Source organism: Tupaia chinensis, unplaced genomic scaffold (assembly GCF_000334495.1).
Source record: "Tupaia chinensis unplaced genomic scaffold, TupChi_1.0 Scaffold000184_1, whole genome shotgun sequence".
In the NCBI taxonomy this organism is placed as follows: Eukaryota; Metazoa; Chordata; class Mammalia; order Scandentia; family Tupaiidae; genus Tupaia; species Tupaia belangeri.
Window position 1 is genome coordinate 4,774,109 of NW_006159659.1, and position 13,869 is coordinate 4,787,977.

At 37.3% G+C, this 13,869-nt stretch overlaps 1 protein-coding gene across 1 annotated transcript in view; it reads right to left on the reverse strand.

The window, feature by feature from the left end:
- The window catches only part of STK31 (serine/threonine kinase 31), a 148,045-nt gene that overhangs the window by 2,354 nt on the left and 131,822 nt on the right, over positions 1-13,869 (reverse strand). The window contains exons 17-20 of the mRNA XM_006146687.1: positions 6,463-6,588; positions 5,716-5,841; positions 4,900-4,986; positions 4,084-4,233 (exon numbers count right to left, since the gene is read on the reverse strand). Coding sequence (XP_006146749.1) covers positions 4,084-4,233; positions 4,900-4,986; positions 5,716-5,841; positions 6,463-6,588 — 489 coding nt within the window. The remainder of the gene's footprint in view (positions 1-4,083; positions 4,234-4,899; positions 4,987-5,715; positions 5,842-6,462; positions 6,589-13,869) is intronic.

The window sequence follows — 13,869 nt, forward strand, 5'->3', positions numbered from 1 at the left end:
ACCGTGGTCGAGTACATGGGAGTTCAGCAACATAGCCATTACGCTAACTGGTGGTCCTGCCACTGTCCCACTTTCTACTGTGTGACCTTGGGCTTTAACCTCTTTGAGCCTAAATTAACTAACTTGTAAAATGGAAAGAATATCTACCTCATGGAGTTACTTATAAAGATAAAAATAACTAGTACAATGCCAAATGTATATCACTAAGTGTTAATGATCTCCACCTGCTGCCAGTAGCATATTAAATTAACAACTAGTAATTGGGAATAGTGCATATTTATGGGGTATAGTATGATATGTCAATAATGTACACAGTGTGTAATGGTCAAATCAAAGTAATTATTCTACCATTCACTCAAATATTTATCACTTCTTTATCTTGGGAACATTCAAAATGCTTTCTCCTTACTTTTTTTTTCTTTATTTTTAACCTTTCTTCTTTAATTGATCAGAGGGCATTTGGACTAGCCAGACAGAGACAGAGAAAAAGAGAGAGGGAAAGTGAGAAAGCATTCCCTATGGGTCATACCACATTCCCTTCTCCTCTATTTCTCCCTTCTTTCAGGACTTTGGGCATGCACACACACATATCTGGTATGTTTTTTAAGCTACTGTGTACAGGACTCAAACCATGCAGTCAGCCAAATGGCATCCAGCCACCTTAACCACCATACAACAAACTGGCCGTCTCTCCTACCTTCTGTTGGTACACTCAGTCATCCTACACTGTTACTACACACAAGAATTGATTCCTATGAAGCTATACTTTTATATCCATTAATGAAATTGTCATAATAATCCCCTTGTCCCTACTTTTTCCAGCTTCTAATAGCAACCATTTTGCTCTCCACTTCATCAGATCAACTTTTTTGACTTCCACATGAGAGAATATGCACTGTTTCTTTCTGTGCCTGATTTATTTCACCTAATGTAATAACCTCCTGGCTCAACCATGTTGCTACAAATGATGATCTCATCCTTTTTTTTTTTTTTTTAGAGGTTTTTGCCATAGGGCGCATGCCCTCCCCAGAAAGAAAGAGACAGAGAGATAGAAAGCAAGAAATCACCCCCCAGGGGGCATGGCCACGCCGCAATCCCTTCTCCTCCATTCTCCTCTCGGGCTCTTGGGCACACATGCACACGCACCCAGTGTGAGTTTAAGCAACCAAGTCTGGGACTCGAATCGCAGTCAACTATGTGGGAGTCCAGTTGACATAGCCATTACGCCAACTGCTGGTCCCAATGATCTCATCCTTTTTTGAGGAATATCCATACTGCTTTCCATAGTGGTCGTACTAATTTACACTCCCACTAGTGTGTAAGAGTTCCCCTTTTACCAAATCCTTGCCAGCATTTTTTATTGTTTGTCCTTTTAATAATAGCATTCTAACTGGTGTGAAATGATATCTTACTGTGGTTTTGATCTGCACTTCTCTGATGACAGTGATACTGAGTATTTTAACTTTATTTATTTAAACTTGAGCAGAGAGAGTGTGTGTGTATGTTTTTGAGAGAAAGGCTATTATCAGGCTATTATCTTAATTTTAAGATAAATCTATATGATAAATATTTCAGCAAATCAATCTATATAAATCCTGTATAATCCAACTTCTGATTAGTTTTATGTTTTCTCTTTTTTTACTTTATTTTTAAGAGAGATTTTTACTGATGAGAACGAAAATGCTAATTCTGCTCTGAAAAACAATTTGGTTCCTCAAAAAGGAAATATAGAGGGCCAGCCCTATAGTGCAGCAGATAAGTGCCTCACAGAGGAAGCCAGATCCTACATGACCAACCAGAGTTTGAGTCCAAGCCCCAATGGCTTGAAAAACATACCAGGCATGCGTATGCAGATCCTGAAAAGGACAGAGAACTGAATAAAAAAGGACTGAAGTGTGATCATGACCCAATGGGGTATACTTTCTCTCTCACTCACTCGCTCGCACTCTCAGTTTCCCTCCATCCCTCTCCTGCATGTACACATTCCAGCGTTAAGGAAAAAAAAAGTGAAATGTAGAGCTACTATATGATTTAGTAATTCCATTCCCAAGAGAAATGAAAGCAGGTCCACATAAAAATGTGTACAATATTCATAGCAGTATTATTCATAATAATCATAAAGTATAAATAACCCAAATGTACATCAGCTGATGAACATATAAACAAAATGTTGTATATCCATACAACAAAACATTATTAAGCCATAAAATAGGACCTGATAGATACTACAACATGGACACTGCAAACATTATGCTAATTTAAATAACCTATCACAAAAAGGCCACATAATAAATGATTCTGTTTATGAAATAACAAGATTAGGCAAATCCATCAAGATAGAAAGTCTATCAGTGATTTCTAGGGTCTGAAGAGAGTGACTGCTAATCAGTATGAGATTTATTTTAGCAAGTGATAACACCCCCTATCTAATCATCTACATGAACTGTAACAATAATTTATAATTGCATCCAGATTCTTTCTGTATCTAAACCACTTCCCCTGGGTAGTTCTGGGAACTTGTGGAAATTTTATAACTATTCTGTGTAAATTATTTTGATGAGTAAACTATTACTGACTTTGCAAGCATGAAAAAAAAAAGTTGTGGAATTAGGTAGCAATGACTAAAGCACAACTGTGTGAATATACTAAAATTACTAATCAATTCAAGCCAGCCAGGTTGGCATGAAGGTTAAGGCAGCTGGATCCCACATGACTACCTCCATGGTTCGAATCCCAGACATGGAAACTTTAAAAAATATGCCCCTTTCTCTGGAAAGAGTAGAGTGGAGGGTCAACAGGTGGCAATGTTGTTAGGGTGCTGTACTCCCACACAGCTGACCTCAGTTTGAGTCCCAGACCTGGTGGCTTGCATTCTTACTTATCCTCTCCTCTCCTCTCCTCTCTTCTCTTCTCTTCTCTTCTCTTCTCTTCTCTTCTCTTCTCTATTATATTTTTTTTAAAGTAGAGTAAAGAAGGGATTGTGGAGTGGTTATCTCCTCTGAGAGATGGGGGATAATTTCTCACTCTCTTTCTCTCTCTCTCTCCCTGGAAGACACACACGCTCTATTAACAAAAAAATACTGGGCCCAGCAGATGGCATAATGGCTACATCACTTGACTTCCACACTCAACCATGGTTCAAGTCCAGACCCACAGCTTAAAACTCACATGGGTGCATGTATGTGCATGGCTAAAATCTCAAGAGGAGATTGGAGGAGAAGGGATCGCGGCAGGGCCACCCTTCCTGGAGGAGGATGTCTTTCTGTCTCTTTCTGTCTCTCTGTCTCTATGGCAAGCACACACACACTCTATAGCAAAAATCTCTCAAAAAATAACTAATAAATTGTACACTTCATAATATGTAAATTTTATCTCAGTAAAGCTGTTATTTTTAACAAGGAAATTGATATAGCTATTCCATACTGTATACATATTCAAAACATGTTGTAAACAATATATACAATATCTATTTGACAATTAAGTATTTTTGCCATCATGATCACACATATTTTAAGATGGCCCATTCAACCATAAAAATTTCACAACCTGCTCTTTAATTGTGTGGTCTCTGCAATCTCTACAAACTGCTCATTCTGGGGTAATACAGTACCAAATTAAAAACCATTTTGTAGCTGAAAAATCTGGAAATGTCTAAGGCTTCTAAAAACACACATTGTTAGTCAAAAAAATTAGCAAAGTAGGTATATTTAAATGTAATGTATAGGGAGGATACTAGCAGAGAGAGGCTGGGAGATGGCCACCTAGTCCACCTTACCTACTTTCTAGTGATTAAATGTTCCCTGGTGATGATAAAATAATTAACAATCATGGCAATACCACTGAGTATAAGATTAGGTTATTTCTAGGACTTAAGGTTAAAATATACAATACACAAATTTAGAAATTCTCATTCCAGCGACTAGCTGACCACTGATAATTGCTTTTACTACATGATACTATAACCAAAGGCACATATCTTAAATAAATTACCATATCATATGTGAGCACTGAACTACTTACTGCCTAATGATAATATCTAATCAATGAAGACTAGAACGTATAGGCAAAGCCATAATATTTTACCACTGATTTGGTGAAATCAAAATCTCCAACAATTCCTTGTTCACGGTTTAAAGCAAATACATTGTTCTGATGAAGTGACCCATGAATTATGTCAGCCTTGTGCAATGTGTGCAGGCCTTGGGCAACACCTTTCATGACCTTTAAAGTTTCCTATAGATAAGAACAAATCAAAGAAGTCAGGAAGTAGGCAAATAATTTTAACATCTCAATCTTTTAACTAAAACAGTGTTCCAGAAGTAGAGTAAAGGTTCTTCCAAACAAACCTTTCATAAGAATACAGCACAGAGAAAGATTTAAAGACCAGATAAAGCTTTGACTATATAACTAGCAATATTGCACGTATGTGTATGTGTATACAATCATACGTATATTCCACAGTCTCTAAGAAGACTCAGATTACAAATAATGTCCATACAAAGTATCTAGAAGAGATTGAAATAGGGTTACCAGGAAGAAAGAATCACAGCCTCCTTTATTATTATTACTATTTCTAAACTTACAATGATAAAAATTAAAGCTGCCACATAAGTACTTACAGTATCAACTACTATACCAAGTAATTTATAAGCAGCACAACTTACTAAAGTATAATCTTGGTCTTTGGAACCAGAAAGACCTCATTTCATCTCAACTCTACCTCAGGCTTAAGGACATCATGCAAGACACAGGGGTCTCTAAGCCTCATTTTTTTCATCTATACAACAGGATAATTCATACCACAGGGTTGATGTGACAAAGTATACAACATGTAGCATCATCTTAAAAACAAGTATTATTTTCTCATTTAATATATCCATGGAAATAGTGTTTACTTACTTCTGAATTTAAAGGCATACTGGCTTGAATAGCACTCAGATTTGCCCTAGGATAATATGGGACCATCAGATAAGCCAGAGGATCAGACTAAGAAGCAAAACAAAAAATGTGACTCAAAGTGAAAAATTATTCAACACATTTTTAATGTGCACTGATTCAAAAAGATAATTTTTGTTTCATGTTAAAAGGAATGAATTGGGACCAGCAGAGGACATAACAGTTACACTGCTGGACTCCCACATAGCTGACTGCAGTTCAAGTCTGGACCTGGCAGTCTAAACTTCACACCTGCACATGTGTAGGCATGCCCAAAATCCCGAGAGAAGAATGGAGAGGAAGAGATGGCAGGTGCGACCATCCCCCCACGGGATAATTTCTCACTGTCTGTGTCTGTCTCTCTGGCATGTACACATGTCCTATAGCAACAATCTCTCTCTTTTTTTTAGAGGTTTTTGCTATAGGGCACGTGCGCTCGCCAGACAGACAGAAAGAGACAGAGAAACAGAAAGCAAGAAATCACCCCCCCGGGGGGATGGACACGCCGCAATCCCTGCTCCTCTAATCTCCTCTTGGGATCTTGGGCGCACACACACACACGCACCCAGCGTGAGTTTTAAGTCACTGGGTCCAGGACGCGAACCACAGTCGGCTACATGGGAGTTCAGCGACATAGCCATTATGCTAACTGCTGGTCCCGCAACAATCTCTCTTTTAAAAAAATAAAATAAAAGGAATAAATTAACTGCTCTACAACTTAGAGCTAAAACTTATTTTAAGTAAAATATTTCCTCCAAGAAATTAGCATAAGAACTTTACCTTACATAAAAACAGGAATATCAATGGTAGTAACCCAGATTTTTCTTTAGCATTTTTCCAAGCTCTGTGATAGGAGGCTGCTCTCTGAATCACCCTGGCTTCTGTGTCAACATCCACAGAATAGCCCTTATTTCAAAAAAAAAAAGATACACTGGCAATTCCAAGATTAAAAATCCCACTCTAATTATACATCACTCCAACTTAAACAGAAAAATAATTTTTATATAAGCTAGGTCTAATTTTATTTTTAATTATACAATTTATAAATACCTTTCCCATCTGCTTCGAATGTTGTAATTTGGAAATTAAAGAACAATCCTATCTGCAGCTTACTACACATTCTTGAATGTGTACCTATCAACATCAAATTAATTATCCTATTAATCATGATCAATAGTTTCCCAGATCGTTAAGAAGAAATTAAAGAGTAGAAAACTATGTTAATAATGTAACTCAAATTTCAAAAAGAAATGTTAAGAAAATAAAAAATTTTAAAACGTTATGGAATAGAATGTAGTAAGTTTACCCAAAAAAGGAAAGCAAGTATATCCTTTGAAGATATATTAAGGGAAATAAGGGAAATCTTAAAGTCAAAATTATTAATTCTGACAATATAGAAGGATAATCATCATGCCAATCAACGTATATACTTTAGAAAGAAAACAGTGGGTTTTTTCCTGAAAAATAACACTACCACTCTCTTTTATATTTCTGAATCTTCCACAAGTCAGATGAGTTTAGACTTACCTTTAAAAGAATAATCTGCCCATTAATCTCAGAACATACCAGTGGACGCTTGCTGCTAAGTTCCTTCATGGGTTCAGCATCAAGAAGATCTCGTTCCAAGCTCATAGTTAGAAGACCACCAGAGTTCTAGGCACAAGATAATACTGCAGTTGAAGAACCCAAACAACCTCAGGACTTTTAAATCACTGATATAATTAGTTACATGCTATTAAATGGACAGAAAATTATTGATCTTACTGGAAAGGCCAATAAAATTAATGTTAGGCCCAAGACTGTCCTTTCCCCGGCAGCAGGCACAAGGTCCACCTACAGGCCTCTGTTCAACAAGGGATATTGAGGCAGGGTCACCTGTGTGACTTTTTCTTTATTTCTCTCTGTTGTCTTTTATTTCATCTCATATTATCCTCCCTTCATTTTCTACCCTGCCAAAGTGACTAGACAGGTCTAGAATCAGATATCTGAAATTCCCTAGTACGGTAAGTGTCTCTGGGATCCTCCCTTGTACTGATCCACCTGTGAGAAAGGAGATACTGCTTTTTAGACACCTCAGTAGAGTTCCCCTCTTCAGAGCACATTGGTAAAAACAACAGAAGAAAGACTTCAGCAAACATTAATTCCCAGCCAAAAATAAACACACTTACTCCTAGTGGGAGAAAGGTTCCCCTAGGAGGTTTTCAAAAGGGAATACATCTTCCAATAGCTAGAAGTTAGAAAAAGAGCCTCAGGTCTGAATAAACAAGGAACTATGTCTCCAACAAAGGAAAACAGTAACTCTTCTCCATCTCTCATAAATATGGAAGACGTTACCAAAATGACAAAGAATTTCAAACATTCATGGTGACCAAATTCTGTTGAGTTGGAACAGAAAAGAGACAATGAACTACAAGAAATTAGGAAGTCCTTCCATGATATGAAAGAAGAAATGGACACTCTGAGAAAGAATCAGGGAACTATTAGAGATAAAATCTGTAATACAGGAAATCAAAAACACTCTTGAAAGTAATTAAGAGCTGATTAGACCATGCTGAAGATCAAATCTCCATGTAGAAGATAATACCGCTGACCTAGAAAAAAACACCAAAAAGATTGAGAAAATAACAACAAAAAAAAAACACACAAAGATAATATACAAGAAATGCTAAACTCCATTAGACGCCCAAACATCAGAATAATTGGCATCCCAGAAGGTGAAGAAACTAATAACGACATGGAAAATCTATTCCATGAAATACTAGAAGAAAATTTCCCAAGTCTAGAGAGGCACTCAACCATCAAGACCCAAGAAATACAAAGGACCACCAATAAAATCAATCCCAGAAGATTTTCCCCAAGGCACATCTTAGTCAGGCTGTCTAAGACCACAGATAAAGACATGATACTAAAACTGGCAAGAGAGAAATGAGAAGTGACTTACGAAGGCCATCTCATCAGTTACTAAAGAAGTAACAGCCACAAACGGAGGAAAAGAAGGCAACTAAGACAATGGCCAACATAAACATCAGGACAGGTCCAAGAACATCGATCATAACATTGAATATTAATGACTTAAATTCCCCAATCAAGAGACACAGACTGGCTGAATGGACTAAAAAATGGAAATTCTCTATCTGTTGCCTACAAGAAACACACTTCATGGTTAAAGACATACATAGACTGAAAGTGAAGGGTTGGAAAAAGGTTTGCCATGCAAATGGGAACCAAAAAAGAGCTGGAAGTGCGATACTAATTTCTGACAAAATAGGCTTTAAAACAAAAACTGTTCAAAGAGATAAAGAAGGACACTATATTATAGTAAAAGGGTCAATCAATCATGAAGATACAATGCTTATTAATATCTGTGCCTAACACAGGAGCACCCAAATACAAGAAGGAGACTGTTAGAGCTAAAAGGGGAGATAGACTGCAACACACTAAGAGTTGGAGACCTCAACACTACACTATCCCCTCTGGACAGATCATCTAGACAAAAAATAGGTAAAGAGATAAAGGATCTAAATGATACCATAAATCAAATGGACTTAACAGACATCCATAGAACTTTCCATCCAAAAACCACAAGATATACTTTTTTCTCATCCCCACATGGAAGCTTCTCAAAGATTAAACACATCATAGGGCACAAAGCAAGCCTCTACAGATTCAAAGGCATAGAAACTATATCCAGCATCTTCTCCAACCATGATGAATTAAACTTGAGTTTAATTGCAAGAGAAATCCTTAAAAATACTCAAATACATGGAAACTAAATAACTTACTCCTGAATGACTCCACAACTAGTGAAGAAATAAAGTCTGAAATCAAAACATTCATGGGGGTCCAGCAGTTAATGTAATGGCTATGTCGCTGGACTACCATGTAGTCGACCGCAGTTTGCATCCCGGACCCAGTGGTTTAAAACTCACGCCAGGCGCATGCGCATGCATGCCCAAGATCCCGAGAGGAGAATGGAGGAGAAGGGATTGTAGCACGGCCATCCCCCCTGGGGGTTGATTTCTCGCTTTCTGTCTCTCTGTCTCTCTCTCTGTGTCTGGCAAGCGCACGCGCCCTATAGCAAAAACCTCTCCAAAAAAAAAAAAAAATTCATGGAAGTCAATGACAATGAGGACATGAGTTTTCATTATCTTTGGGACACTGCTAAAGCAGTCATACGAGGGAAGTTCATAGCAATTAGTGTATGTAAGAGGAAGACAGAAAGAAGGCAAATGGATCACCTAACATGCCTCAAAGAATTGGAAAAGCAGGACCAGCAGTTAGTGTAATGGCTATGTCACTGGACTTCGATGTAGTAGACCATGGTTTGAGTCCCACCGGCGGCTTAAACTCATATCAGGCACGTGTGCATACGCGCCTAAAATCCCGAGAGGAGAACAGAAGAGAAGGGATTGCAGTGTGGCCATCTCTGCTGGGAGGTGCTTTCTCACTTTCCCTCTGTGTGTGTGTGTGTCTATATGTCTTTCTGGGCAAGTGTACACACCCTCTGACAAAATTTTTTTTAAAAAATCAAGTAATTGAATCTCTTCCACCATTAATTCTCAACTCCAAAAAAAATCCAAAAAACTCGAGGAGAAAAGAAAATAATAAAGATATGAGCAGAAATAAATGAAATAGAAAACGAAATATACAGATAATAAATTAAAGTAAAAAAGGGTTCTTTGAAAAGATAAACAAAATTGATACACCACTAGCAAGACTTATTTAGAAGAAAAGAGAAAGGAACCAGTTGAATCAGATCTGCAATCAAGCAGGCAAAATAACAACAGACATAGTAGAAATAAAAAACATTATTAGATGATACTATGAACATCTATATACCAAGAAACAAGACAATCTGGATGAGGTGGACAAATTCCTGGACACATACAATCTACAAGATTGAGCCAGGAGGATATAGAAAGTCTAAATAGGTCCATAACAAGCCAGGAGATTGAATCAGTAATAAATAACCTCCCAACAAAGAAAAGCACTGGCCCTGATGAATTCACCTCTGAATTCTACAAAACTTTCAAAGAATAGTTAACACCCATTCTGCTCAAGTTATTTCTAAAGATCTAGAAGGGTGAATCTCTCCCTAATTCATTCTATGAAGCCTCTATCACCCTTATCCTTAAAACAGATAAGGACAGGACAAGGAAGGAAAACTATAGACCAATATCCCTGATGAATAGAGATGCAAAGATTTTCAACAAGATGCTAGCAAATTATATCCAACAACTTATAAAAAAGACTATACTTCACGATCAGGTAGGCTTCATTCCAGGAATGCAAGGTTGATTCAACATACACAAAACCATAAATGTAATACATCATATTAGGAAGAAAGATAAAATCATACGACTGATGCAGAAAAAGCATTTGATAAGATACACATCCCTTCATGATCAAGACTCTCGCAAAATCTGCATAGAAGGGTCATTTCTCAACACAATAAAAGCTATCAATGAAAAACCCATAGCGAAAATCATCCTTAATGGAGAAATGCTGAAAGCTTTTCCATTAAAAATGAGTACAAGAGGGAACAGCAGTTAGCGTAATGGCTATGTTGCTGGACTCCCATGCAGTCCACCGCAGTTCAAGTCCCAGACCTGGTCGCTTAAACTCACACCAGGCACATGTGTATGCATGCCCAGGATCCCGAAAGGAGAATAGAGGAGAAAGGATTGCGACGTGGCCAAACCCCCCGGGGGATGATTTCTCACTTTCTGTCTCTCTGTCTCTGTCTGTCTTTCTGGCGAGCACACGTGCCCTATAGCAAAAACCTCTCCAAAAAAAAAAAAAAAGTTAAAAAACAGATACAAGACAAGGATGCCCACTCTCTCCACTCCTTTTCAATATAGTATTGGAAGTCCTCACCAACACAATCAGAGAAGAGGAAAAAAAACAAAAGGCATTCAAATAAGAAAAGAAGAGGTGAAACTCTTTCTATTTGCAAATGACATGATTGTACATATAGAAGACCCAATGATTTCCACAATAAAATTTCTGTAAGTAATACATGAATACAGTAAAGTTGCAGGATAAAAAATTAATATCCAGAAGTCTAGACCATTTCTATCTATGAACAACAGGCAGACTGAGATAGAACTGAAAAAAGTTATTCCATTTACCATAGGTACAAAAAGTATAAGATACTTAGGAATAAATATAACCAAAGAAATGAAAGATCTCCACAAGGAAAACTACAAGAAGATAAAAAAGAAATTAAAAATGACACAAAAAAGTGGAAGGATAACCCAGTTCCTGGATTGGAAGAATTAATATAATCAAAGTGGCAATCCTATCCAAATTAATCTACATATTTAATGCAATGTCAATCAAAGTACCAGATGCATTCTTCACAGATCTAGAAAAGACAATCATAAAGTTTGTCTGGAATCATAAAAGACACCATATTGTCAAAGCAATTCTGCACAACAAGAGTGGAGTGGGTGGCATCTCACTCCCTGACCCAAAACTATACTACAAAGCTATGGTAATCAAAACAGCATGGTACTGGCACAGAAACAGACATGTAGACAAATGGAGCAGAATAGAGTCCCCAGAAATAAATTCCCAAACATACAGTGAACCGATTTTTGACAAGGGGTGCCAGTCAATCCAATGGGAAAAGGAAAATCTCTTCAACAAATGGTGCTGGAAAAACTGGATTTCCACTTGCAGAAAGATGAATCTGAATCCCTACCTCTCACCTCTGATGAAAATCAAGTCAAAGTGGATCAAAGATCTAAATCTAAAATCTCAAACTATGAAACTGCTCCTGCAAAACACTGGGGGAACTCTGGGAGACACTGGAGCAGGGAAAGACTTCTTAAATAAGACCCCTAAAGCAGAGTCGATAGTCCCCAAAACAGACGAGTGGGATTACAACAGACTAAGAGTTTCTTCATGGCAAAAGACACAGTAATTAGTGTGAATCGACAGCTCTCAGAATGGGAAAACATTTTGTAAACTATGCGTCATATAAGGGACTTATAACCAGAATTCACAAAGAATTCAAGCAGCTGTTCCGAAAAAAGACAATAAATCCTATTAAAAGATGGGAGAATGAGTTGAAAAAAACCACTCTCTAATGATGTCACACGAATAGCTAAAAGGCATATGAAAAAATGCTCAACATCCCTCATTTTAAGGGAAATTCAGATCAAAACAACAATGTGATACCACCTAACCCCAGTAAGAATGACTAAGATTTAAAAAAACAAAAAACGGTAAGTGCTGGCAGGGGTGTGGTGACAGGGGAACTCTCTTACACTGCTGGTGGGAATGTAAATTGGTCCAGCCACTGTGGAGAACAATTTGGAGATTCCTCAAAAATCTACAAATAGAACTACCATATGATCCAGCAATCCCACTCCTTGGTATCTACCCAAAGGACAAAAGAATACTTAATCGGAAAGGTGCTTGCACATGGATGTTTATTGCGGCACTATTCACAATTGCTAAGTCATGGAAACAACCCAAATGCCCATGAACAGATGAACGGATAGAAAAACTGTGGCACATATATTCTATGGAATACTATTCAGCCATTAAAAAACCAACAACAAAACCCTAGCTTTTGACAGAAGTGGATGAATATGGAAGATTTACTGCTGAGTGAAGCAAGCCAGGCTATGAAGGAGAGGCACTGTATGTCCCCACTTAATATATACCAAGTGTCTGCACTCTATGACTGAAACTGATTTACTAAAGGATATAGAAACACAGTATATAGATTTAAATACCAGATATAGTGTGTGTGAAAGAGGAGGGTCTGAGGAAGGACATTTAGAAGAAAAATAGGGAGGCAAAGCATTAATGGGACAAAGAAATGTGGTATTATCTGTTAAAGATAACTTATAGTTTTGTCAACTGTACTAGGGAGAAATGTTCACCTGTTGAAATATCCATTTTGTAAGCCACATAATATGAATGAATATATAAAAGAAAATGAAAAAAAAAGAAAAAGAAATAAATAAGTAAAAACTTCACCTAGTCTCTCATCCCAAGAGGCAAGGTATAACAGTTATTTGATAATAACTGTGTTATTTGAGAGTATCGATCTTGCCTATACTGCCCCTAACATTCCAGCCTTCACATACCGATATCAACATTTCTATCTCAGCTAACTTCTCCAGAATTTTTTCCAGCCTGATTTAACTTAAACACACATTCTGCTTACATTCCTCATGGTTAACAGTATAGGATAAATATCCCTTATCCAAAAAGTTTCATATTTCAGTTTTTTCAATTTTGGAATATTTGGATATACATGAGATATCTTGCATCTGGGACCAAGTTGAACAAGATATTCATGTATAGTTCATATGCACCTTACACACATGGCCTGGAGGTAATTTTATACAAGAGTTGTAGATTGCAGCATTTTGACTGTGACCCATCACGAGGTGGAGTGTGGAATTTTCCACTTGTAACAGTATGGTGGTGCCCAACAACTTTTCAATTTCAAATATTCAGAGTTCATCTTTTGAATTTTGGATTAGATACTCAACCTATATTCTGTTTTTATGCAAATTCTTGAAATAGCAGTTAACTTTTTATCATTTAAAAAAATAAAAACCTATAATTCAAGTAACCACTATTATAATTACTAAATGAGAATGAGGAAAAGTAGCATGCCAATTAACATTAAAAATATGCACTATGTAACTATTTTAAAAAATCTTTGAGAGTCAGCCAGTGACAAGATGGGTAAGGCAGCTGGACCTCACATGGCTGGCGATATAGTTCAAGTCCTAGACCTATGGCTTGGAATATATGCCAGTGGATGAGCATGCTTTAAATCCCAGAGGAGAATGGAAGAGAATGGATTGCAAGGCCATCCCCCCAGGGGGTGTGCTTTCTTTCTTTCCCTCCTCTCTCTCTCCAGTGAGCATACACACCCTCTAGCAAATTTACACACACACACAC